Source organism: Glandiceps talaboti, chromosome 18 (assembly GCF_964340395.1).
Source record: "Glandiceps talaboti chromosome 18, keGlaTala1.1, whole genome shotgun sequence".
NCBI lineage: Eukaryota > Metazoa > Hemichordata > Enteropneusta > Spengelidae > Glandiceps > Glandiceps talaboti.
Window position 1 is genome coordinate 12,778,581 of NC_135566.1, and position 27,856 is coordinate 12,806,436.

A 27,856-nucleotide genomic window follows, 5' to 3' on the forward strand; every position below is an offset into this window, starting at 1 on the left:
CTATCTATCTATCTATCTATCTATCTATCTATCTATCTATCTATCTATCTATCTATCTATCTATCTATCTATCTATCTATTTTTGTTGGGGGGGGGTATGTAATCATGGTAACTGTGGCGATCTGTCTATTTACTTCTGTGAATAACATGTTTTTCACCTTGTAACACTGGTAAAATAAACAGCAGTACATCTTACAAAATTCAAGCACAAGACTCTAATGAGTGTAAAAAAATGACTGTAAATATGTGCCACAGGTCTTATTATGAATTAACATTAATTTATTTCGAAACTTCATATTATTTGAAGAAAAATGAGTAGTTGAGAAAGTAGAAATGATTTTATCAATTACGAAATCTTCTGTAAACTGGGAATTTCGTTTTTCTAAACATCACTAACTGGCATACAGACGACCAAACCACGTACACGAAATTGCATGAGCGAATGCATAGACCCCCGGCCCCTTACACTCATGACTGTATGGCTATTTTTAAGGATGGCCGTGTGTGGCGCTATGGCATTGGTTAGAGTAATGACACGAACAAATATACAAATACCGCAGTTTCAACATGGCGGCCTCCGTTAGTAGTATCTGCTCTCTGCTGTTGATTTTCAACTAAATTATGTTTCTAACTATTGGAGATCGTTGCCGATGAGGAAATAACAGAAAGAAATTCGTGAGTAACTTCTCAATAGTTGAATTTCAATTTCGATGTTAAATAGTCTTGAATTTAAGGTAAACTAAGGATTCCTGTACTCTCTCAGATGTCACTTTCTGTTGGCAGTGTTGCCAGTGTTTGTTTACGTTCACGACGCTTATGGCAGACTGCTAGCGGAAGCAGTTGTGGACAGTCTCCCGTCGTCACAGTTGGACGTTTTAGTTGTCTACGACCCCGATTCGTGTAGGGCATTAAGCTTTATTTGGGACAATGACCGTTGCTAATGCCATGGCAACATGTACATGTAGTGTTGCACTGTTGACAACTTGTTAGACTAATACATCCATGTTTAGACAAACCACCCTCTCAGTCATGGTCGGGGTACATGGTACTTTAACCATAGACAGTGGACACTGTCTATACTTTAACACAGTGAGACGTAGCTGCGTTATTTTTTTTTATTTTGATGTTCTTCTGTATTTAACCTTTTTTTTCGTTCCGGAGTTTAACATCAAATTAACAATTGTTTTGATCAAACACAAAACAAAAATCACCTCAAAATCAAAACTAGAAGTTAACGCAACAATTATTGCAGTGATACGCATAAATTGTAAACACTTACAACTGACATTCCCGGACATTACGATCTGAAAATATTACGATATTTGCATAAATCACATTTCATTGTTATAATGAATAAAGAAGCATTACCAAGTGATGTCATAGGTATATTTTTTCATATTATAATATGTTTTAAATGTACCAGACTTTCTAAAGTCTATTTAGTTATTATTAATATTAGTGAAAGTATTATCCCGACCAAATTTCATTCCAACCTGACCAGTACTTTCTAAATATTTTGCCATTAAAACATTGCAGTCAGTTTTATTTGAAGTTTAACTGAAGTAACATCCCCACTAAATACCAAGGCAATCTACACTTTTTGACTTAGTCAGTCACACACACTCATGGCATGCACATGCATGCACACACACACACACACACACACACACACACACACACACACAGACACACACACATGCATGCACACAGACACACATACACACACGCAAACAATCACCATTAAAGCTGTTAAAGCATAAAACTTTGCCGGTGGTAAAACTATGACATGTCAAGGAATAAATTTGAATATTTTTTTTTGTATCCCCCCAGGTTTGTAGAGTCTATTCACTGTAGATACCAACACAGGTTTTATTATCAAAATGGCTCATTTACTGGGTAGTAAGTTGTGTATAGAGAGTCTTAGTTCTGATGTAGGAGACCTACAGAGTGCCATCCATGATGTCTTCTCAAGGGTTGGACCTGTCAGGTTTCCATCATGGAAGTATCCAGATAAGGTATGTTTTCATGTAATTTCTCCCCTCCCATTTTTAGCTCTAATAATGTGTAGTTTCCTAGACTTTCTCATTAGTCTACAGGAGCATCACTATTAGCTGTTTTGTATGTACCAATATCTACCAAATAATTGTACTAGAATATCCTTGTACTGTGGGCCCTCATTGACTACATAGGGCTAATCAGTCGTTGACATGTTACAACTCCGTGATATTGTGACTCAGGCATCGCAGTAACATGCCAACAAATGATTAGCCCTATGTAGTCCATGAGGGCCCACAGTAAATTTATGCAGTACATATTGGTACATATAAAGCAGCCCTTTTAGCGATGCAATACTCCAAAGACTGTGAGAGAGTCTAGTAGTTTCCATGCCAAGGCTTGATACCCTGTAAGCCCATAAATCTGAGGTGACTTTGAAATGGCTAATTACAGTACCACTATGCTAAATCCATTCTACATTGATAACAAACCAATGTAAACATAAGATTTGAGTCTTGTTTTCTATTCTTGTATATTCAAAAAATTATACAACAGTGATAAGTAAGGTTTTGGCTTACTAGGACAGACAACAAACTAAATGTATTGTTATTTGACATGGTAGATTACACAAGTTGGTGATAGGGTTGCCTTGGTTGTGTTGATATAATCGCCCAGTGTAAACACTACAGGTCTTCAAAATGTATACCGCAAGATCATGGAAGTTGTCAGAAACCCCACTCTACTGAGAGTATACTTAAACCAACATCCATTCGATAGCTTTACATGTCACAACAATATTTTAGTTTGTCTATTTTAGTAAAGCAAAGCCTTGATTGCCAATGTCATGTTTTACACAATGGATTCTTACACTCTAACATCCAGTATATTGATTTATCACCATTGTAACATGCTATGTAGATTTTGTATTTTGACATGAAAGATTTTGTAATATTTTAAAAATATGTTACAATACTTTGAATAGCTAATGTGACGTAAAATTGAAATGTGATTCACCTGTGGCTATAATTATAAATACTATATATGAATTTGAGTGAAATTAATTTATTGGTTTGTAACAGGTATCCTGTGATGTTAACATTGGGGAACTACTAGAGGAGTATATATATGATGATGCAGATGAAGAAGACAACCAAGTATCTCACATCATGATGTTTGAACTCACAATTGATAGGTTAGTAACTATTTGAATCATAACCATGAAAATATAGCCCTGATGTTAGTATTTCAAAAAGAGGGAGAGCTTCTTGAGATAATACCAAGACAAGTCTCTGAGCTAATAAAAAATACGAACATATGATTTGTTTTATGATCAATCTACAAAAAATGTATTATTACAGAGCTGTATCACTCATTCTTTTTCAACCCCCAAATAATTCTTCAAGATGAACAGCAAATAGAGACATCTAAAACTGTAGACTTATTTTGCTTTAATTACTGTACCAATGAAATATGTACAGTAAGATCATTAGTTATTATTTAGGTTTCATGTATGCTTCTTTACCAATTGTAAAAGTTGGTGTGATGATAAAGCAAATTCTGATTCAAGCTGACATTTCACTCCTAGCCTGTCATGTTGTTCCACCCTCACCGGTTGAGGGGTTTACTGATGTGTGAGGACGCCACACCATGACCTACCTTACGAATGACTCAATCCCCCACAGGGGATTTTCCTCAGGAATAGCACAAGTTAATGATGTATGCAGACAGTCATCTGTGGTGAATTGACCAAAAAATGTCAACCTTCAGGAATATGCAAACTTTAGTATTCAGTACAGTTGCGTGAACAATATCCTATGAAACATGATCTTGTAAAATCAACAAAGAAGGCAAAAAGTGCAAATCAAACCATGCAGAGTATTGTGTCTCATACAGTTTTATATTTCTATCATGTACGTACAGACTAATGTTACTTATACAAAGTTTCACACGATTTCTGGATCAAATGTTGGGATCAAGTCCGTCTGGTGGTAGTGATGGTATTGGACCACAGATGTCTATTGGTCTAGCTATCAGGAAATTCTGGAATAAGATGGTGCAGGTTTATACTAATTATCAACATGTCCAATCAGAGGTAAGTCATTTACATAAAATTTGACCCCAACTTGGAGAGATCTGAAATATGTTTGCAACAGCACCCCCCCCACCCACCCCCACCCCCTGTGTTGTGAATGCGTAGTATTGACAATAGCATGTTAATAAAGTTGCCATTTACATTCTGAACAGTGAATTTAACCTCTACACACTATAGTCAGATTTAACCAAGTGAACAGTTGCAGCTACAACTTCAAATTGATTTCCATTGGTCTCACAGGCTAGCTACCACCTTATAAATTTGGGTTGTCTAGATACTATGTTTAGTAGTCTAAGTGCCTTGGACTATTGCTTATTTTGAGACTGTGTAACATTGACCAAAACAATTGATGCAAACCAATATCTTTTACAAATTTACCGCCTTGCATATGGAACAGTAGCAATTATTGGCTACAGGTGTAGTAAATAAACTTCAAGTGTTATCTGAATGTGTGAAAAATATACTTGTATACATTGACTGATAGACAAATAAATTCTAACGATTCCTAATTTCTTTTGTTCTTAGAACAAAACCAAGAATAGAACAATTGCCAAATTAGAAAATGCAGTCGGCGCTCTTCATGAAGAAAACCTGAAACTCAGACCACAAGATGTTAGAGCATCAGGAATATTCCACATCATGGGACAAGAAGGTATGGGACAGGCTTTCCAATCACAGACATCACCTGGATTAGGAGGAATCATCCCACCAAATAGAATGGAAGATCCGTTTTATCAGAGACCAGTAGAAGTGCGTAGAGATAGCATTGCTAAGGATACTAGAACCGTTCCTTGTCAGACACTAGAAACTGCATTTGTGCCTTGTGGGGCATGTGCAACCGTACAGTTGGGATTGAAAGAAGTCAGTAACATGATCGTTGATGTATGTAAGACACAAGGTCTGCCAAGTTCAGTCGCAAAACACAAAGCTCAAGAACACCAATCTGTAATGTCGTCCAATGACGTATCAAGGTGGGTTGGAGAACAGAGTAAAGATTTATCACGGATTAACAAACACTTGGAAAATTTGATGAATACGATCGAACCTCTAAAATCTGATCTTGCTGCGTCGCAAGAAAAGTGTGTCAAACTGGACGAGAAAGTGAATCGCTTTGATAAAGACTTAAAGAAAGAAAAGGAGAAACAGAGTAGTTTAATACGACAACATGAAGCAAAGCTGAAAGAAGTTGAAAAAACTCACCAGGACTCTATTACAATTGTTGAAAGGACTAATAATGATTTGAAAAGTGGGAAAAAGAAAGCTGAGGACCAAGTCTCAAATCTGAAAAAGGAACTTGTGAAACAGAAAGAGGCACTAGATGATTTAGGTAAGTTGCTGTGGTAAACAGATAATCATTCAGAAATCGCATCTTTCATCACATTACAACAACAAAGTGTACATGTCACTAGAGATATACATATATGACACAATTTGGCATCTTGTGTATTTTGACCAATCTGCTAGTGCTATCTTTCATTCTTGTTTAATAATTCAATTGCTAGTAAATTGTACCTCCATCACAAAAAAGAAAAAAACCCACAAACAAAATGTGTTCTGATTTCACCAATCTATATCACCATTCAACTGCATCTAGAAGTGCCATGTAAAAGATCTATATAAATCTTTGCGCATTTCTGTACAGGATGTGCACAAAAGTAGGTCTCTTTATCAAAAAGTTTTAGCTTACTAAGATTTGATGATGTTTGGTATTAATTTGGTTTAAATTTCAAGAAGTGTATTTTATGTGTCTTTGAAGGTTAAGTACATGTAGCTGTGCTAGTGAAATGATCAATACTTTAACCCAGTCACTAAATGAATGCTTTTGTACTCAGACCACTATAGGTCTTTTTAGTGGTCTGAGTGTTGTAGTATTCCAAGATAATAATTATGCATGGCATATATATAGTTTGTCTGTAAGAGATAGAAAGTGATAGAAAGTGGTATATTTCAGATGTGTTTTTACATTTCTATGTCTTTGCTTCATATTAGAAAACACACAGAAATCACTTGTCAAGGAGTTGGAAGAGAAAACTGAAGTGGCACTGAAAGTTGACAAACTAGAAGAATGTGTTCAGGAAATGCAAACAGAACTAGAAGCCACACAACAGAGAATGGATGCTTCAAGTAAAATACTGAATAAAGAACAGGCCAAGAGTAGAAGTCTTGCTAAACATGACCAGGTATTTATTGACCCTATCCCACACAGTGTTTTTGCTAAGGTTGGGGAACTCCGGTAACAGTAAGGGGGAAAGGGGTAAAAGCTGCATAATTTTTCCCATACAATTTACCATAATTTTGTTTGGTAATCCTGGTAAAATTACTAGGAAACCCCGGTAGATTTTACCTGCTTACTGCCCTTAACAAAACACTGCCACAGGAATACACAGTACAAAGCTGTACTGTTACATTGTGATCTATCTGTCCTCTCATTTTCAGCAAACTTAATTTTCACCCGCTGTATTGTTGTCAATTACACATAAGGTACTAGTACTCAGGTGTTGAGCACATCTGCTCTGCTAGATTGTGTGTGCATGGAAATCACATGTGTATCAATACATGTGTGCATGAATGCTTGCATCTGCATGTAAAAAATGATGACTGGCAAAAATATTATAAATTTGTAAATTATAAGTTGAAATGACAAACTATAAAATAGCATATTTGTTAGCTTCACATGATATTTTTTTTGTTGCCAGGCAATGCAGAGCAAACATGAAGCCTTACTGCAAAGAGTTGATGAACTGGACCAAGAATGTGAAGAACTGAAGGACAGAGTTGTAGAATTGGAAGATGAAAATGAACAGTTTGAAAGTGCACAAAAAGAAGTCAAGAAACTAAGGAAAGAAATGGAGAAGGAAAAGGTACGTTTTCTACACGTATCACTCAAAGTCAAAGTTTCAATCAACATTTGGTAGTGTCTAGAGCTGCTGAGGTGCCACAAATATTGAAATCAATGTTTTCAGTACTCATAAAGACCTGTGTGTCTTTATTTATATACATTTCATTAAATTGTGGTTTAGTCTGACAAAAATTGAAATAAAAACTCATGCAAGACTCAAAATATGACATCCAAATGAGCAATTCCGGAACCCACTATTTCCAAAGAAAATTTCCTGAAATCATACTATTTGTCCTCTTGTACACCACACTTAGTGTACATGCAGAAATTGGATGTATGTACAGTCACACGGAAGAGCAGTGTCCACCAAAATTAAGTCATTGTAATGGCCATAGTTCATAAAACTGACAACAAAATATATTTTTGTTATCAGGACTTGATGAAGAAAATAACAAATGAGAAGAAGTCATTAGAGGGTTCCATCAAAGACTTACAGGGAATGATAACTGTGTTAGAAGAAGACTTAAAAACTGGTAAAGAAAGGGAAATATTAATGATACAATATCCAGATCTCAATGTAGGGTCATTACCTCCGGAGGCTACACCAGAAAGTAAGTATGGTTGATTATGGATGATTGATATGGGTTTTGTGTAGAGGTTGCACAGTACAGGACTTCAACCTTTACAGGTGTATGAGTTGTGTGACAAAGGAAGTAATATTTGGAGAAATTTGGGATGTAATTTCTGAAATTCACTTGATACACCAGTGGATCGAAGCCATAGCCCTATCACGAATGTCATTATGCAGATCATTATGCTGAATATGTTATGTACCATATTTGGACACAACTATGAAATTTGAATATGCATGCCATATTTTGTTACCTATATCACATTTGAACTCATATTGTAACTCCCATGACAAATTTGGAGAATTACATATTATATCTGGACACACATACTGTATTTGGACACTCGTACCATAATATCTGGACAAAGTTTTCTTGGATTTTATCATAGAAAATTACCAACTAAATACAGTAAGTATTTTTCTTAGTGTAGATATAGGCCCATGGGAAATGTACCAAAGAAAGACAAACAGCCCTAATATACATGTTAAAGTATTGTGGTTATCAGGTTATGTATGAATCAAACAAACTGTAAGCATATATGTATGTATTTCATGTAATCCAATTATTTGTATTCCACCAGGTACTGGTGACATAGCAGTAGACATGCAAAGACAGATCCAAGCCAATAACATTAGAATGCAGGTCTTACAAGAACACAACGACTCACTTAGACAAACTGTGTCAAAACTACAAGGAAACAAACCCAAAGCACAGACATTCCAGGTAAACTTGAACTTGTATGGATTACATACATGGTATTTTTATATGATAGGTTACCTTGGCACATGTTATAATTTTACTGTTTATTTTGCCATTTTGTTACCTGCCAACAGGATATTATTTGTTGCAAGAATGAATGTTCATGGACTCCGGGTTCATAGTTATGAACTCATAGAGTCATAAAATATTTTGGAAGTGAATCACATATTTTTGAGTAGTGAAATTGTCAAAACAATTCTTGGAAGCAAATCCCAATTTTTCACCGATGTCTTGACAGCATCATCAGGGTATAGTACAATGGGCTATTCATTCTCGAATAATCTCATTCATGGCTTGTCAGTATTGTCAGGGGTGTACTACAATGGGCTATTCATTCTCGCATATTTTCATTGATGTCTTATCAGCATTGTCAAGGGTGTTCTGCAGTTGGATGTCGTCATGTGTCCTTGGGTGAAATTGATATCTGTTGTTTGATTATCTGACCACACTGTATCTATTATTTGTTTATGTGGACATATCTGAATGCTTTGATACACATATTGTCTACTTTTGGTTATCTAGAAATATGTCATCTGATCTATTTGGTTATTCTGTGTTTCTGAACCATATTTGCATTCATCGAATTCCAGAGTTCCGGTCCAGTGCCACTATGGAAGACAGACAACTCACCACCACATGGAGAATACAGACAAGATGGACACTCACAAATCTCAGAACAACATAGGAATCTGTATACTTACCAGTAAGTCACTCTCCAGAACCCATAGTATATGAAAATGTCTCCATTTCCTGGAGTGGCCCCATAATGTTGAATCTGTCTGAGGGGAAAAATATAAGAGTGAAAACTACATTTTGTGATCTCATTCTATTCTTAGACTAGAAAAATGTGAGAACAAAATCCTTTGAGATAGCTTTTTCAAAGTTACAGCTGGCAACATGAACTTTCACTCACAGAAGTTTTTCCAAACAAGTTTGTATTCTGAAGGAATGATACTTCTTTGGTTTACAGCAGTTAGCTCCAAACAAGCACCTCCTGTAAGGGGTTATGTAAAGAGATCTCCCTGTCATGCCAAGATCAATTTCAATTAAACTTTGCACAAAGATGATAAATGGAATTTAACATTCATTCTTTGTTTCTGTTTTATTTACACTAGGAGTCCACCTGTCAACAGCTACCCAAGCCAAGCACCCATATCAGATCCTGAACTTTCCCCAAAACACGAGAAATCATACAGTGCATTCTCACATGTCCCACAAAATAGTCCTACTGGCAATGAAGACAGACTTCCTCCCAGACCGCCTGTGCAAAGAGATGCTGGCTCAGCTAAATCAAGAACAGGTAAAACTATTATGTGTTTGTCAATCAGTGTTTCTTCATATGGTCATCATCCCCTTCATGGTTATTCCATAGTTGTTCTACTGATGAAAATCAAACTTTTAATACAAAGACAAGCCACATCACAGAAATATACATGTACTTTGTGATGTTAGATGTTACAACTTTGTACATAGATGAGAAATGGAATTTTACATTCTTTCTTTGTTTCTATTTTATTTACACTAGGAGTCCACCTGTCAACAGTTGTCAACTGTGGATGAAAGGAACCTGTTACAAAAAGGGAAAGTAAACAAATGAATTGGATTGATAACACTTGGCACATCATGTTAGAAATACAGAGACATATTATATTTCATCATCATAACAACAGCTGTATGGTCTCTTTACATAATACTTCACATTCACAAACAAATTAGAAGTTCCTCTAGCATTTCATGCACACATAAAGTCCAAAAAAAATGTTCTTATCATTATTACAATTATTAAAACTTTATTACAGACACATAGTCCAGAGAAGAACAAAAACACACCACAAAATAGCGTAAATATCACACATCATCAAAATACAAACAGTAAAATGTTACAAAAGGTAATACAAGCCTCTGTAATACAATACTGTTCCAACCTGCTATGCCAAACGTTATTAATCCAATTCATTTGCTTACTTTCCCTGTTGTAACAGGTTCTGTTTGTCCACAGTCTGATGTTGGCAGTTGCATCTTCATTTCAAAGAGGGACTTTGAGTGGAAATTACACCTCCAAAGTGCCCTCTCATTGTATACAATTGTGTGATCGTTACTCTTTCATTTCTTGTCTGCAGGAGAGAGATCCATTCCATCTACCAGTGTTAATGTAGCCAAGTTAGCAGCACAGGGGAATACCAGTCTGAGTGCCTATCTGAAATTGAAAAAAGCTGGGTCTATCCCAGGCAAGGTAAGTTTTGGTCATTTACTTCCTCAGATGAAAGGGTATGAAGCAATGAGAGAGAGAGAGTTGGTGCATGTCAGAGATATGAGGGTGAATGCACATGGACTGACAGACGGATGAATGGATGGAATCCAATGTAATAGCCTCCTCAGGGCGGTGCCCATTGGGGCTAATGAAGCAAAGAGAGAGTGTGTTTCTGATTATATTCTCACTTTCTGTATTGCATCTTTCCCTTGTCTGTAAGGTACACCATGACAGGGTGCCCTAATACATCGGTCAATCCCTTATGGAAGAGAGGAGGTCAGTGAGGGCGGTGTGATATGATGTATCGTACAGTCTAAAAATGCTTATAGTGTCCATATCATTTGTATGGAAGCTATTAATTAGTTGAAAGTTAATTCAGGATTAAGTACATGTATATTATAGATCATGTTTTTTATGTTTGTCTTTTGTTTTAATTTTTGTGTTTTTTTTCTGCACAGGGAGGTAATAGTGAGGGTGAGACAGTGAAAACAAGACCTAGGAGTGGCAAAGCTAATCTTAGAGATAGGAAACCAGATGATGGATCAAAATCCTCAATGTCATTGAGGATTGATATACCAGGTTAGTATATCAATGCCACGCTTAGATGTGACTATTTGGTACATTTGAAGTATTTCCTCTTCTCCATTCTGTACAATCGTGTAATCTATTCTCTCTCTGTCTGCCAAAGGTTCGAGAATAGCATTGCGACTTAATGAGGCCACGTCGTGTGTTTTTCCCCTTTTTGCAACACTTGTATAGATTACTTACTGTGGAAATGCACCCCAGCTGTAGTGGTTTTAAAATGTCATGCGTTTGAAAAAAATGACTATAGTGTGCACTTAGCTTGACATTCATTATCGTCCTTTTGTCCACAGCTTCAAGGGAAGGCAGTGCTATGGGTGACAGAGATTCCCACCCACCAAATAAACCAAGGTCAAGACCGGGTAGCTGGTTGGCAGGCTTAGCAGGAAGGAAACCAGATAAACCAGAAACAGAAGAACACTACTCTCCTGTCTCTACGTTTGTATGTACAGCATGTGATAAAATGTACACAACACAAAAAGACTTGGATATCCATCAATCATACTGCTATGGATAACGTAGAAAGGACCAGATAGTTTGAACAAGGTGTTATCAAGATAGAGGAGTCTGATTGCTCATAGACCCTAGTTACGTCAGTGTCTATGGACTACTGTACTCTTCAAACCATAATAAGTACATGTAATTGCAAAATCAAGATAATTTCAAAATTTGTAAAATATGGTATCTTTATAAAACTTTTCGTTTTCACTTTTTATGAGAGAAGTAATTTCTTTTGCATATATGCTTTATAGTTAAACTGAGCAGTCTCTTATAAAGTTAAAGCACTTGATGAATTTTATATACAGAATATGCAAGACCTAAATTTTGATGATGCAATTTTTGATGGAATGTACTACTCATATACACTCTACTTTAGCCTACGTGTTAAAGCTGCAATAGTTGTAACTCCATCTCTCTATCAGATAGAGAGACTGTGGCTATACCGATAGTATCAAGGGCTAGTTTTGCTGTACATTGACTTACTCTTGATGTATATGATATTGATGTTGAATCACCTGAGGCTATAGGTAAACTAGTGTATAGCTGTACATATTGTATGGCGTAAACATGATGAGTCTATATCCAAAATTGTCGTGCAAGATTTCAGCTTCTCATTTTAGTATGCAAATATAAAATCAGCCACTAATTAACAGATACAATGTCTTTCTGTAATATAAGTAAATGAACATTGGTCATTTAATGTAAAAAATACTCCAGTCATAGCTTTTGCAGAGTTACTGTAACATTCCTAATATAAGCCTCTGCTTACAGCTAGAAAATCTTTCTTTAGAAGTGAATGAAGTTGCTGTATGGCTATCGAGAACTATATATTATCAAAGTGAAATAGTCTCGCTGATGATTTGCTAATTATTCATGAGGTCATCCACAAGTTGTTGTTTCTTCCCTTCTGACTACACTTTCAGGACATGATACTGACTGACAGTCTTGAAAACGAAATCAGCTGATTTCAGGTGCATGGCTTCGAGAGATATAAATGACACAGATTGATAGTTTTTATGAAATTCATAATAGCATTTGTAGCATAAAGATAGTATTTAACACTGTCAACTCCAATTACAAATCTTGTACATCACATCCATACACAGATGCTTCAGAACTGAAAACGCTGCATTATGTAAAATTTTGGATTTAGTATCGTTAGTATCTTACATGATATGCATTTTAAATTTTGAAAAAATGTAATTTATAAGCCGTCCATGTCATGACACTTTATATATTCTAGTACATGTATTTACTTGACATCTCTAGTTGTATTGTGAAATGAATATTAGATGCAACAGTACTCTTAGACCTTTGTTGAGTTCAGATTTTTTTTAATGTCAAAAAGCACTATCACTTTTTAACTTTTATGGATGAAATTATAGAAAGTGTTACTGATTATTAAAAAATATTTTTAATGAACTTATTACACTTTTAGATTATTTAATTGAATAAAGGTGTCATTTGTTGCAAATAAATTTTTAGCTGACTGAAACAAATAGACTGATGCTTTGACTGATATGATGATCATATACCAGACATATTTCTCTTGAAAATATAATGCTATCTATGTACGGCCAGATCTGGAAAATCTGTCATGGTAAAATGGTGACACCACAAACTTATATCTAAGCCAACATTATTTTTAAGCACTGATGTTCAGAACCTTGAAATAAACTAAAAATATTCGTTTTTGGGTGTTAATATGTTGTGAGACATAAAATGGAATAGGGTCACCCTAACAAAGAATACATACAGAACAACATATTGTGTACGGTCACAGTTTTATTTTTTTGTCATAATATGCTTTGTTAACACAAGGAATTATACCATGCATAAGCCCAGTTGAACCAAAAATATGGAATATTTACTCTGGTTGTTCTATGTCACGAAAATATGTGTCTATGTCATGACGACACATGTCTACATCACTGGTTATACTGTGTTCAAAATATGAGTGAAAATGTTCAAAATTGTCATTACTTTCCTCGATTTTTCTTTGATATTACTGGTGATTACGTTATTCTGCAACATTTTTCTTCATTCAGTTGGAAAATACTTGTGACCTATGGGTCTCGTCACTACTCATCTAGCGAATCGCAGTGACAAAGCCCTGTTAGGTCACTCATATTTTCCTTGGCAGAAGTAAGAAAAATAATGGGAGTTACATGTAAATGTGTGGCACATGCATTTGACATCAGCCACCCTGTGACCCTTAAGCTAATAAGCATAATACAATCTATGTTTTCAAAGTAAGGAAGACTTAATTACCAAAAAAGTAATCATGGAAGCAATCTATTTTAGCACTAACAAGTCAGTTATTGCACTTGTACACATACCCACATAAAAAAACCAAACCAATATGTTTTAGGTGTGTTTAACATAAAATTATCCTGAGTGGGTAGTTATGTACCAGTATTCTCTCTTTTAGTGGTGGAAATAAATAATTTTTAAAGGTCACTGCATTTGCGCAGTTGTAGCAGTTAGAGACACTCCAATGTACTATACTGAAATACTGAAAATTCACAACAGGATTTACGCATATAGAGTGTGTAGTCTAACTGCTGAAACTTATGCTTTGCCTTTTCTTTGTAACAGTGCCCTCACAAGGCCTGGAACTGCAAATGTACCATACAAGTATTGCATCGTCTACACCATGTACCATACAGTTATATAGAGCACAGCTCTGAAAGGTTATGATGTTCAGCATATATTTACATTCATAAAAAATCTGTACTAGCGAGCACAACCTTTAGGACAGCTTTTAGTTGATTATTGTTCATTTCTTGAATATTATGGTTCTGACCACGGAAGTACCATCCACCATGTTCTGGCATACCAGTATTTGTCAGAAATAAACTCCCATTTGTATGTAGGTGCGAAACACAGGTGTCCGGTAAAGCTATACAAAAGTTGGTCCAGAACAAAAGAATGATCCTGTGTAATCCTTGTGGTTCCACTGATAATATGAATACACAAACCCTGGATTGAATCCCTGGCCTTTATGTAAATGTCGTGTATAATAATATATGCATGTGATATGTAATACCCACATGCATGGATACTTTAGTTAAAGATTTCTACAAAATTTGATATATACAGTCAATCAATCAATCAATTTATAAAGTACCTGTTCAGAGTTCAGCGGCACTGTACATCTACCCACACTGCAGAGACCATTGAGAGATGTATCTTATGCTTGGGCAAGACAAGAGTGTTTGATTACACAGTAGAGCATAGGTTAATAGTTTCTGGGGCTGTGAATCCATCACCAAAACCAACAGTCTTTACAAGTGTTGGTTTCTTTCCACACATAGGACACAGCTCATTACGAATGTATGACGATCTCATCCATATAATAAGGTTGTATCTCTCTCCCTCTGTTATCCGCATAGCACCATGCATGTGTTGGCCTCGGTGAAGTAGTCCATATGTCGGTTTGTGTGCATATTCAGAACACTCAGTGTCTTGCAATGGGACCTGGATAGGAATAAAGAAACACGATAGTATTTCAGGGAGTGACAAGTATATATAAATAAAAGTTGATGTCAATGGCTATGAGAAGTTAAAGATGGATTTTCATTAACTTGTCAAGTTAGTGACAAAATTATTTTTTGTTGACTCACCCATCTCATATCTCCAAAATAGAGGGCGCCCTCACTGAACTCTCTACCAAGGGAAACATTGATGGTGACTTCTGCGTTGTCATAGTGATAGTTCAATGCTAAATCTTCACCTAGTTTGTACTTGACAATGAATGCTTTGTGTGAGTCTAAGCAGTCTCCTCCCCAGTCAGGAAATAAAAGTCTGGTGATTGGTCTTAGGTAGTCTACTCGCAATGGTGTAATGAAGTCCTCATCAAAACCAAGTTCATTCAACAAAATCTGAAATCGACAAAAGTGTTGAGTAAGAATGTATGAAATATACTATACTTACAAACTTTACTTTGGAAAACTCGAATAAAATGAGGTGTACTTACAAAGAGGTATCATGGTATTGCTGACATTAATAAAACCCAATGTCAACTCTCTACTTCAAAACATAACATTTCCACAAGTGGAAAACGTAGATGCTGTATACAGTTATCTCCCTTCCACCGACAAGAGTTTTTAACTGCAAACGTTGGTGAGCTCACTACCTGTTAAAAGACTGTACTATCTATAACTTTTATGCACCTAAAATATTTGTTTCAAATGCACTGAGTGCATGGTTGAAGACTCTGTTGTCCCTTGGTTTCCAGCCTCTTAAAAATTGAAAATCATAAAAATGAAGTCATTCTGTTTGGCAAAGATCGACAGATACATATATAGTAATTTAAATTCATTTTACCCCATAATTATTCATTGTGTTTGGTCTTCCCTTTGGTAGGTCAGTATTTTCAAAGTGACTAATCTCCTCCATAAACTCTTGACAGAATTGTTCAGTGAACACTGGGAATGAATATACTTGTTCAGCTGAAATGAGAAAGTAGACCATATACTATAATCACATACACTCGCACGTTGTTCGCACGGTGGACATTTTCAAACTCTGTACATTTTCAAAGAATGGCGCCCTCAAGTGACATAAATACTGATAATCTGTAAACAAATCTAATGCATATGTTATGCATTTAATTTTTCTCAATATCCAAGTTATGTTTAAAGTCGTCTTTCTCTGTCAATAACCATGGCCAGTATCTGATTACGAGACAGGAGATATTATAAACCAGACCAACACTTTAATAGTCAACATTTCAGAGACAAAAAATGGGATAGAAGGAAATGGAGAATGAATTATATCATAGAGCACTGTGTTTACATACCATGTTCAGTTGTAAGTTTCTGTATGAGTCCCTCAGCTGTGGCTGTGTTACTCTTTGCATACTGTACAATGTCAAGGAACTCCTTGGTAAAATAAGAATCCTGTTGAATAAATCAAATTTTCTCTGTTGTTATAACTTATGTGCTTATGTAATATAATACCACAAATCACATTTCTGTCATCAGCAAAATTCACTTTGCTAGCATAGAGAGCCAATACAATATAATACAATATATATATAATACAATAGATCTTTATTATCCCAACATATGGGCAATTCTTTGTACGACAGTATATTTTGAGAAGCAGTTCAGGAGGAATCGTGCAACATCTACATCATAACCATCCTATGTGTATAGATATAAACCTACCTTACCTAAGGTAGGACTCAGGATTGCCCAAGGTAGGAGGACCTACAGCTAGATGGGGCTACTGTCACAGGTTGCTATATGAACAGCGCCCTCATAACAGATACCTCACAGAGATAAAGCATAAAGTTCTAGTACCTGTAGGTTGTAAATGTGAGGATGTAGTGGTGTATAATTTTCAAATATTTTCTCTCTTCTGTCAAGAAACTGTTGACCCAATGTCTTCCTCCTTGCCAATTCTGCTTTGATCTGTTGTGTGATATAAAACATTTAAGAAAAAAGTATTTACATCATTTCTATAGGCAGAATAGCTAGCTCTGTGAAGTACATGTAGATTGAAATGTGAATAACAATGGCATATCAACTGGCATGTTCATATAGATACAAACTATAATTATCACAACCATTAAAACTCAAGTAAAGCACTTTCTCTATTTATAGCATTCATGTCAAGTGTAAAAGTATACTCTTTCAATTACTTTAATTATCAACTAACATTTGATGTAATTATATATAATACTATTAAATAACTAATAGCAGGGGTGCAGCTCTGATCGATATTTCTCTCAAGTGATGGTACATTCAATCTCATTTGTAGCTTAAAATTCACATACCTGTTCAATTGTTTCTCTAATCTTGTCATTTGTCTTACAACCCTTACTGGACAAAGTCTGCAAAATGTGTGAGATAGTGAACCATCTTGTTAATGTTGTTGATAAAAAACAACACATTCTCTTACTTTCTATCTGTTCCTATTAACCTTCAAAATAGCACTTAAATTTGGGAAATTGTGGACAAACAAACAAACAAAACTCAACCAAAACAACCAAACAAAACATGCACGTCAAATACATAAACATCTACCAAACCTACAAAATATGGAGAATGAGACGGGAAAAAAGTTTCACTGGAGAAAAATATGAATATGTTTTCAATGACGTAATCAAATACAGACGACATTCTCATCTCACCTTTTTCCACTCTCTTAGAAATCTGTCATCGTCCTCAAAATACGTAACGTGTATATTGTATTGTTGGAGAAATATATTATGTGTGTAAAAACACGAACAAACGAAAAAATCTTTGGCTTTGTTCATAATTAATCCACAAGTTTGAGTTGATTCACGCGTCACGTGTACGTATTTGATAGTCTGCTGCGCTTCTCGTGGTGTCAACATTACCACTTCCGGTTAAGGTCAGGATAGTCCTTCCGGGTTAGATGAATATTTGTTGGGCGGGCGGTTAATGCCAGGTAAGAATATTTACTTCATTTTGCGCTGAAATACTTGTATTTTATTGTACGCATTCCCCCTGCTTAATTTATTGTCCTTCCTCCGTGCAAAAATCGGCACCGAAAACGATATGGCGATTGTCTGCAGGAAATAAATAAATAAATTAAAGACCTTCTCGTACGTACTAACATGTTCCTCACATGCATGCATGCACTCAGTGGCGACTAACGTGACATAAACCTTGTTTGTGAATGTGAACCCATGGCATGTGGAGGGGCTACGTTTGTACAGAGATTAATAAAAGTACTCCTTGTGTGTGTGTGTGTGTGTGTGTTTGTGTGTGTTTGTTTGTGTGTGTGTTTGTTTGTGTGTGTGTGTGTTTGTGTGTGTGTGTGTGTGTGTGTGTGTACATGTGTGTGTTTATTTTCATTTAAAATTAAAAAAAAAGTTGTCTGTCTGTCTGTCTGTTTGTATGCTTGCTTGCGTGTGTATGTATGCATAAATGTGTGTGTGTGTGTGTGTGTGTGTGTGTGTGTGTGTGTGTGTGTACTTTGCAAACATGTACCCACATTCTGCACACATTAACACATACATTGTGGGGGGACAATTATACATTAGTTATCATCATTTTTCCCATTCACAACGTCTGTATTTTCTACATTGTAATAAGAGATGGCAAGTCCTGATGATAGACCACCATGTCCTGGTTGTTCTTCTTATCTGATGGAACCATTTATAAGATGTGATGTGTGTGGACCACCACACTTTTATCTATGCCTCCAGGTAAGTTAATTTTCACTCAATGTTTGTACCAAAATTGGATTGAAAGTACATCTGAACTGAACATAAGTGCACCACTATGTACCTTCTGTGGTATCTCAGAGATTAGACTTGGCTGCCTTCGTGTCTTTCTTGACATTGTCAAGCCAGATAGCCAGTCTCTGGGCTCCTTCAGGGTATAGTAAAGTAAAAAGATGAACAAGAGCAAATACAATATCTTACTGTTCAATCTACAACTACAAAAATTAACTGAGAGCACATGGTACTCTTTCCCATTATTGTGTAAATTCAACATTTCAGTTTACTAGCAATATATGATAATGCTATGTACTTGTAAATGTACCACTCTACAGTCCCAAACTGTTTCGTTCTTTATATTTTTCAGTGTTTTTCACGTGGTTGGGAAGGTGATGGACATGAAAGTGATCACAGCTATGAAATCATTGTAAGTCTAAAAACGTCTACTCTTTTATGATAATAATTCTAGTCTTACACAGTTCAAACACCATTAAAGTGGCCATATAGATGACAAACTGTATTTATTTATGAATTTTTATTCACTTTTAACCAGTGGTCATATGGATGAGGATTGGGTATTTTATTTTTTTATTTTTTAATTTATTAAATAATTTTATTATTGCTTCCTACTTGAAACAATCAATGTGATACAACATATGCCAAGTCCTTGGTTGTAACTCAGTAAATTGCAAAAGATTAATAACTGTGTAAAATGATTGTTATTGTACATACAATAACACGTTTTTTTTTACACATTTTTTATCTTTTTTAATTGAACATTCAAATGATAGTTATATTTTGATCCTACTAATTGTGCCACTGTGATGGATTGAACAAGACTCTTTTGGGATACATAACAAATTTTGTGCGATACAAAGTCATACTGACAAGTTTTCAAGGTTTAGTCCCTCAAGTAAGTTAATATAGTCAAACTGCACTGTTACGGGTTACAATCGTAGTCTCACAAATGTCGTATCATCATTAACCACAGTATGGCACTATCCAAAACACACTATTATTTCAGTGTCAGAGAAGAAACATGAGCTATGGTTTGCAAGAATGAAATGTAGATGAATTGAAATTGTTAAAAGAAGTTAGCTTTGGTATCAGTATATTCAATTAGATCTTGAAAAATACAGATTACAACAATGTTATATTCTTGTGTCTTTTTGATATTTAGACCAATGATTTTAGTGTGTTTGAGGCAGGTTGGACTGCTAAGGAAGAAATGGCGTTACTAGATGCTGTCAGTGATTGTGGCCTAGGAAACTGGTGAGACAAGTACATTTTTGTATTATTTCATATGTCATATATATGCTAGCTCAGTAATAAAAACCTCAACCCTGCATCAATCATAAAGAGTTTATTCTACTTTATTTCAGTATTTTGTTGTTAAATTAAGTGTTTTATTAACTTAAAGAGAATATCTGTGATATCATTTCAGGGGTGATGTTGCCAATCAAGTACAGAGCAAATCTAGAGAGGAATGTGAACAACATTATCAAAATGTTTACATCAGAAATCCTAAACCTCCACTACCAAGTAAGTCAGTCATTGGTTGATATCTGGTCATGTGACATGAAGTGTATCTTTTTTCCCCAAACTTCCCCTACTAAGTCATTCATTGGTTGAAATCTGGTCATGTGATTTTTCTTTATAATAAGTTTACCTGCTAACAGAAATACACAACTTATATTTGTCAGTTGTGTCTGTAATGACCATGTCTCCAATTGCCATTATTTAAATTTTTTCATATTTGTGGATGTTTTTTCTATTGCAGTTTACCCAAAACATGAAATGGTAGCCAAAGAGAAGCCGATCCTTTGCAAATGTAAGTTTTCAATTTTAAATTATCGGAGCAGGGAAAGACAATGTTACAACAGTTAGTGATCACATATATGCTACATAACCTACAATGAGAACCACTAGAACATCACAGAACCATACTCCATGTAGTTACACTCTTCAAAGAAATCCATGGAATCACACCTTCAAATATGCAACTTATAAACCAGTACACTTAATGAGAACTACAAGGCAAAGCATGGGTCCACATATCCTGAGTGAAACATCTTTCAACAAAACATGTTATCAATATTCACTTTATCCCAGATCAATCTGTGAATGGAACCGACTACTCTCAACCTAACTGTTCGTGCAACCAAGGACATCAACTCTTTCAAAGCACTTCTTCAACTAAACTTACAAGAACTGCAAAGTGCAAACTAGAGCACATCAAATATTGTAAACTCATTACATCACTCCAGTACCACACTGACCTGTGTGTGAAAACCGTTAGGTGTTTTGCACAGTATCAAACAGAAACAGAAGCAGATCATACTGCCATAAACAATTTCTTTCAATCCAGTCAAACACAGTTTTCAGGTGCATCACTAACCATGCCAATGATTGTGAATCATAATACACCACTTTAATGAACATCAACACAAAAGATTCAGTTGAAGTCAGTTACTTTACAACTTCAAATTTCTCAATTACTTTACTTCAGCATAATTATTTATGCAAATAAAAATATTTGAATTGATCAATTTTACTATTATTAATAACATTTAAAAGGATTAAAATATATTAATAAGTCAGCACACAGACAAGCTTTGGAATACACAATTGTTAAATGTGATAAATATTACTTTTTAATGTTGATTTGACAGTGTCAGATGATCCACCCAGGCCTGCTAAAGACTCTCAGAAAGCCAATGAAATGGCAGGATACATGTGTGCAAGGGGAGATTTTAATGAGGTAAGTAGCCAATGAAATGACAGGATACATATGAGGAGGGGATATTTTAATGAGATAGGTAATTTGATGAATTAAGTAGTGATAATTGCATCATATTTTGAACTTATTGAAAGTAAACCTGGAGGAATTTATGACACACTGTGATGACACAATATGTCACATATGGCTTCACCAATGTATGTGAAATCAGTTTTCATTGTGTATTACTATTATACATAGAATTTTGCATTACTTACTGCAAACACTGATAATTGATCATAAACTTGTTATCCCCGTTTTGGTATTTTACAGGAATTTGATAACTATGCAGAGTGGGATGTGAAAGATTTGTACTTTGCTGACGATGATGATGCATTATTACAAGGTTAGTTATTTGGTATTTTGTCATTCACTGTCATGCATTATTACAAGGTTAGCTATTTGGTATTTTGTCATTCACTGTCATGCATTATTACAAGGTTAGCTATTTGGTATTTTGTCATTCACTGTCATGCATTATTACAAGGTTAGCTATTTGGTATTTTGTCATTCACTGTCATGCATTATTACAAGGTTAGCTATTTGGTATTTTGTCATTCACTGTCATGCATTATTACAAGGTTAGCTATTTGGTATTTTGTCATTCACTGTCATGCATTATTACAAGGTTAGCTATTTGGTATTTTGTCATTCACTGTCATGCATTATTACAAGGTTAGTTATTTGGTATTTTGTCATTCACTGTCATGCATTATTACAAGGTTAGTTATTTGGTATTTGGCACTGTCATGCATTTGAACACACAGACAACTGAATTGACAAAGACACAGAAAACGGGCATGTCCAAACTTTACTTTTATTGTTGAGTCATAATGAATATATTTGAACACCAGTGTGAGGCTTAATAATGTTTTGGCATTACTGTTGCTGTGATAATGTCTTTGTTAAGTACCCAATGAAGTCTACTTCAATACAAAAATATCATGAACATGGACCAAGGATACCAACTACCATCCATTTACAGACATATTATTCTGCCAGTTCAGAGAGAAACATTAACGTTGAATTATCAAATCATTGCATGATCAAGGTCCGTAGAAGACGTTTTGAAACGTCGCATTCGTTTCTAATTTACTGTTGCAAAGTAATTATATTGTACTGTCCATTACAAAATACTTTACTGTTATATTCAATTGTGCCCATATTGGTGAGTCATGGCAAACACAATTTAGTGTGTGTCAGCTTGTGTTATGATATCTATACATCAGTGGTTTTGTAGCTGTAAAGTTTTCCTTTCCAAGTCCCTGTTGAAGGATACTATTATCACTAAAAAAACACTGATATCTACTTAACATGAGAGACTGAAAGAGACAGACAAACATACATACATAAAATACTATTTGTACTCATAAAAACAATTATGTGGACTAGCCTATGATTGTATTTATCTTTCACACTTTTAGCTCTGAAAACAGGAGCTGTTCAGATATTTTATGCCAGAGTTAGAGAAAGACATAGAAGAAAAAAGTGAGTATGTCAAAAAATATTGTTTATTTTGTGTTAATTACACCAATATTTGCTACATATATATATCAGCGTGATTACATCATGTGCTAGTGTATTAACTTATAATACCATTCCTGCCTGTTGATATAAGCCCAGAATAATGTACAGTAGTTGCACAGTGTGTATTTGTTATCCACTGTGGATTGTGTTTCCAGGGGATAACTTTGATATGTAACTTGGCCAGGGTGTTTACTCCGGAGGGAATTTCGTGTCCAGTTTCCTGTATGAAGCTAATCACATGAAGCTAATCCCCTCTGTTTACTAATCATTTGCACCTATTACATCCGGAGGTAAAAAAACCAATGTGAACATAGTAATAGACTAAAAAGGATAGTGTTTTTGGCATGGTTTATATTACCCCGGATCAAAAGCACAGCTGTAGAATAAAGTACAACCTGCAAAAAAACACCATTGCGTTTGCTTGAATGAAGTGAGCTAAGGAAAGTCTTCATACAAAGACAAGATTATGTAAAAATAATACAACTGATACAAGAACAACAGGGGGTGCCTCAGATGTAGGTTCAGGTGACGATTTATCAGTTTGTTTATATCTGTGGAAGTTATCATGTAACATTTGCACTTGATTTTTATACCATGCATCCTTCTATCAGTGAACAGAGTTATGGAATACTGGCTTCTGTGCTGTTTATGCTTTGATAAGTCACTGACACTAAATATGTCTTTACAGGAAACTTGTCTCATTCCTGCTTACCACAAGCAAACACAACACACTGGGTGTTTTTTCACGGGTTTTTCACCAGTCTGAATGACCAGAATACTTCAACACCTATTTACATGACTTTGTAGTGTTTCAAAATTCAAACCATCTCACTTTCTACCTTGTTCAACTCACTATTGTAATTGGTAGTTTTGTCGTAAAATTGTGAATTTCATTTTGTTCTGTTTTCCAGGATATTAAAGAACTATGGTTTGATCAATCTATGGAAACAACAAAGTAAGTCTGTATTCTGTATATCTAAGTGTTTATCGTCAGGTGGGGATATTTCCATTCCCTGTTTGAGAGATTTGCTATACAAAAATGTACATAGTTTATCATTGTTCATCTCAAGTCAATCCTTCCTGGAATGCCAGGAGGTGTTTGCCTTCAAATGTATTGAATTGTTTCAAGCAATGTATGAAACTTATGTTGAAATGGTTACTTGGTTGGATTTATTGTCTTGAAGCTAAATAATGGGTATAATTGATGGAGAGTTGCTGATATCAGAAGTTTTATGATAATGAGATCTATTAAAATTTGTAAATATATCGTTACAGTGTTGGAGAGAAAACATAGCAAGTATATTAGGACTCTGTTTGAGAAGATGAGACCATTCATGAGACTACAACCCCCAGAAACACATGATAAGATGATAGAAGGTTTTATATGTAAGTACACATGAGAATCAGTCAATCAATCAATCAATCAATCAATCAATCAATCAATCAATCAGTCAGTCAGTCAATCAAATTCAATAGCACCGATTTCCAGAACAATGTTCAGTTCAGTAGCACTGAATGGTTAAAGCACACCATAGGCAAATGAGAAATGTTTGATGGTTTCATAAAATTACTGCGAGTGTGTTTCTCAGCTTGGCAAATGTACAACCAAGTGTTACGTAGAAGTATACATGGAGACCATATCCTGTGTTATAATCAGGGTCACAGTATCCACTGTCATAGTGAGTGTGGTACATTGATAAAACTTGCATGAATAGTGGGTTAATCTGTTGACAGCGACTGAAATATGCAGGTGGAAATTTCAGGTAATAATTTTTATGTTTGTGTTTGGGACAAACGTTTACTTGGATATAGTAGTTGAAAACACAGGTGAATTTATCCCATTTTGAAAAAAAAAACCTGCATGAGTTCCCAGGATTTTATGTTGGGGTTCTCTGTAACATTTATAGTTTCATGTGCAGAAAAAATACAAATTGCGCCATATTTTTCATTTTGGCTTTAGATTATGAATAAGATTGTTTCAACTGTAGTGACAACTGGTCATGTTATGCAAATTCAATTCTCTTGTCTGAAAACATTAAAATGCTATCAGTGAAGTGTTTCTTGATACATTTTGTGTTTGTTTTCAGATGAATATGATCTCCAAAAAGAAATCAAACGTTTGAAAGAATTTACCGAGAATGGTATTACATCTTTCAGAGGTAAGAACACTCTACTTGCTTGTGTAGTTAAATTCACCACAATAAACAGTGCCCCCTAGAGTCCAAGAATATGTATATAACCTTCGATCCTTGACCTCTCTGTTACACCTTTACTGAAGGTCTCAAAATTTATTCAGGATTTGTTTGCTCCAGGAAAGCTCTTTGTAATCCTGGAATTTCAAACAAATACAGGAAAGACTTTGAAGAAATTAAATTTTTTTATGGAAAGTCATGCGAAATGAAATATTTAGCCAAAGAATATATCTTACAAATTTTTGGGTGTAATGTACTATAATTTACTCATGGAAAATGAATGAAAAACTCATAGAAACTCTGTAGGAAACTTACAGGAATTATACTAAGTAAGCGTTTCTTTGTTTTTATTCTACATTGTGAATCAAATCCAAATAGTGCACACCTGTGTTGAATCTTGAAGAGCAATTGATCAAATTTCTTGTTTTTTGACAAGGTGCAAGACTGTTTGAGAAACTGAAATCTAGGAGAGAGGAACAAAAGACCAGACGCAACATGTTAACAGATGTCTTGGGTTATGTGGAAGATCAAAATGCCTGCCAGCAGTGGTTACAGAGACAAGCTTTATTGTAAGTCATGTCAAGGCCTGTAAATCTGTCAAGCAGATATGTCTACTATGTCATTCTGTGTCTGATGTTTGGTTGTTTTGTGTCTGTAAATCATCTGTTGTAGATTTATTTTACAGATCTATACTATTTCATCCTGTGTCCATTGTTTTGTATCTGTAAACCATCTGTTTAAGATTTATCTTTAATTTAATACAGATCTCAACTCTTTCACCTGTGACAGTGTGTATGTCTGCCTCTTTGTATCATTTCTCTTGTAGCTCTATCATGTAGACCTTGAATCTTTCATCCTGTCTGTCAGTCTTTAAGTCATCTCATGTAGCTCTATCATGCAGATCTCCACTTTCATCCTGTCTGTCTGTCTGTCTGTCTGTGTCTGTCTGTCTGTGTCTGTCTGTCTGTCTGTGTGTGTGTCTGTCTGTCATCTCATGTAGATCTATCATGAACATCTCCACTGGTGTGCCTTTCTATTGAAAGACATCACACCTTGTTGTTAGTCAAATTAATAAAAATGTGATTCCTTGTTAGTCACCACATACATGTAGTCAGAAAGATTGAGAGGAATACCACATTTTGATGGGTCACAAGATACTACTGTGCATCAGTGGTTTAGCACACTGATTGTCACACTTTCATCCCTTCCTTCTGTCCATACAGAACTACCTAGATAGTCCAGTATAGAAAAGAAAGATAATTATGTATTCATGATAGCTCTTATTTTTTGTATGTACAGAGAAACTGGTCAGATGCAGCTTCCATCTGTATTTCCAACCATAGGTAAGTTCTAGTAATGTTTACAATATGCCATCAAATTATGATAAAATACCAGATTCACATCCATAGATGGAAAGATCATCAGAAATGAAACACCCATGTTTTAGAGAATCTGACCAATACAATGTAGTTGGTATGTCCTTTTCGAGAGCTCAGTATCAAATCTTGAATATTTATTATTGTGAAAGGACAAAAATGTAATGTTCTGTTCACTGCTTTGAAAAACAAAAGAATATTGCTATTGAACTCTAGAGGTCACTGATACATGTCTGATTGCATTCTACCACAGGAAGGAGAAGTGCCCCTCCTTTGGATCTGCACAATTTTCCAATGTATGAGAAGCTTAATGATGCAGAAAGAGAGGTAAGATTTTACTTCAGTACAATATCATACAACTTTTGTGTTTGGAGATAGAACGTAATTCAAGTTAACCTTTCTATATAATATAGATTATGGCTGTGTTTGTAACTCAATAGTTGCAAGAAACTTTGAATTTTTTTTTTAAAATTTCAGATGTGTGCCCATGTTAGGATAATACCAGAGGCTTACTTTGAGTACAAAAGGATTCTGATGTCAGAGTTTACAAAGCAGGGTTTCCTGAGACTCAAACAAGCCAGGAATTTGATCAAGATTGATGTCAATAAAACTAGGAAGTTGTACGACTTTCTCGTAAAACAAGGGGCCATTAACAAATAGATCACCTACTAGTTATTGTTCAATACATGTTTATATGTCATTGTGAGACAGATTGAACATTTCAGAATGTCCAACACATTGAATAGCGCCCTCACAGGCAGGCATCGGACACAGAAAGCTGAAATCTGGAGTTCCAATTTTTTTCACGAGGCATTTCTAATTTTGTTGTTCATTTCTGAATGTTTATCAAGACAAAACCTCTTAGCAGTGTTGAGGGATAGTTAAGTCAGAAATATGACTACTTTCAATACAAAAAAAAATTAGTATTTATTTCTTTGTAATTTTCATGTGAATAAAAAAAGTTGATAACACATTTCTTATGGTTCAAATTACTAGTCTTACATTGAATGAATATTGTTGGTGACTGGAGCAATATGAAGTTGAACACAACATCAATATTGACAAACTCTTGTTTTGACTAGTGTAGTGATGTCTGGAGTTTTGGCATAGCTACCTTCTTTGTGTCACTG

At 35.2% G+C, this 27,856-nt stretch overlaps 3 protein-coding genes across 3 annotated transcripts; 2 read left to right on the forward strand and 1 right to left on the reverse strand.

Moving 5' to 3' along the window:
• Nucleotides 1-574: 574 nt before the first annotated feature.
• On the forward strand, nucleotides 575-13,013 carry LOC144449035 (coiled-coil domain-containing protein 157-like). Its single transcript, XM_078139441.1, has 14 exons — nucleotides 575-675; nucleotides 1,831-2,015; nucleotides 3,075-3,187; nucleotides 3,916-4,087; nucleotides 4,613-5,414; nucleotides 6,077-6,267; nucleotides 6,784-6,948; nucleotides 7,360-7,537; nucleotides 8,139-8,281; nucleotides 8,908-9,020; nucleotides 9,433-9,617; nucleotides 10,438-10,550; nucleotides 11,027-11,147; nucleotides 11,444-13,013. Exons 2-14 carry the CDS (start codon nucleotides 1,881-1,883, stop codon nucleotides 11,665-11,667), a joined length of 2,655 nt encoding a protein of 884 aa, XP_077995567.1. The 5' UTR covers nucleotides 575-675; nucleotides 1,831-1,880; the 3' UTR covers nucleotides 11,668-13,013.
• A 574-nt stretch (nucleotides 13,014-13,587) lies between these two features.
• LOC144449699 (2-oxoglutarate and iron-dependent oxygenase domain-containing protein 2-like) lies at nucleotides 13,588-17,919 on the reverse strand. The gene is made up of 7 exons (XM_078140275.1): nucleotides 17,794-17,919; nucleotides 17,437-17,493; nucleotides 16,961-17,071; nucleotides 16,456-16,555; nucleotides 15,981-16,105; nucleotides 15,278-15,535; nucleotides 13,588-15,131 (listed from the first exon to the last, which is right to left on the reverse strand). Exons 1-7 carry the CDS (start codon nucleotides 17,917-17,919, stop codon nucleotides 14,874-14,876), a joined length of 1,035 nt encoding a protein of 344 aa, XP_077996401.1. The 3' UTR covers nucleotides 13,588-14,873.
• Nucleotides 17,920-18,042: 123 nt separating this feature from the next.
• On the forward strand, nucleotides 18,043-27,668 carry LOC144449128 (transcriptional adapter 2-alpha-like). The gene is made up of 16 exons (XM_078139589.1): nucleotides 18,043-18,074; nucleotides 18,725-18,837; nucleotides 19,220-19,279; nucleotides 20,033-20,124; nucleotides 20,297-20,394; nucleotides 20,633-20,683; nucleotides 21,525-21,613; nucleotides 21,905-21,977; nucleotides 23,056-23,119; nucleotides 24,070-24,113; nucleotides 24,434-24,544; nucleotides 25,246-25,317; nucleotides 25,787-25,919; nucleotides 26,650-26,693; nucleotides 26,980-27,053; nucleotides 27,204-27,668. Exons 1-16 carry the CDS (start codon nucleotides 18,068-18,070, stop codon nucleotides 27,384-27,386), a joined length of 1,308 nt encoding a protein of 435 aa, XP_077995715.1. The 5' UTR covers nucleotides 18,043-18,067; the 3' UTR covers nucleotides 27,387-27,668.
• Nucleotides 27,669-27,856: the final 188 nt, after the last annotated feature.

Bases quoted from the DNA above. Each gene is read 5' to 3' on its own strand.
- LOC144449699 (XM_078140275.1), bottom strand. From the start codon at position 17,919: ATGAACAAAGCCAAAGATTTTTTCGTTTGTTCGTGTTTTTACACACAT. The intron at 17,494-17,793 runs GTGAGATGAGAA...CACATTTTGCAG, and splicing joins TTCTAAGAGAGTGGAAAAAG to ACTTTGTCCAGTAAGGGTTG. The intron at 17,072-17,436 runs GTATGTGAATTT...ATCACACAACAG, and splicing joins TTAGAGAAACAATTGAACAG to ATCAAAGCAGAATTGGCAAG.
- LOC144449128 (XM_078139589.1), top strand. The intron at 23,120-24,069 runs GTGAGTATGTCA...TCTGTTTTCCAG, and splicing joins GAAAGACATAGAAGAAAAAA to GATATTAAAGAACTATGGTT. The intron at 27,054-27,203 runs GTAAGATTTTAC...TTAAAATTTCAG, and splicing joins TTAATGATGCAGAAAGAGAG to ATGTGTGCCCATGTTAGGAT.
- LOC144449035 (XM_078139441.1), top strand. From the start codon at position 1,881: ATGGCTCATTTACTGGGTAGTAAGTTGTGTATAGAGAGTCTTAGTTCT. The intron at 6,268-6,783 runs GTATTTATTGAC...TTTTGTTGCCAG, and splicing joins GTCTTGCTAAACATGACCAG to GCAATGCAGAGCAAACATGA. The intron at 8,282-8,907 runs GTAAACTTGAAC...ATCGAATTCCAG, and splicing joins CCAAAGCACAGACATTCCAG to AGTTCCGGTCCAGTGCCACT.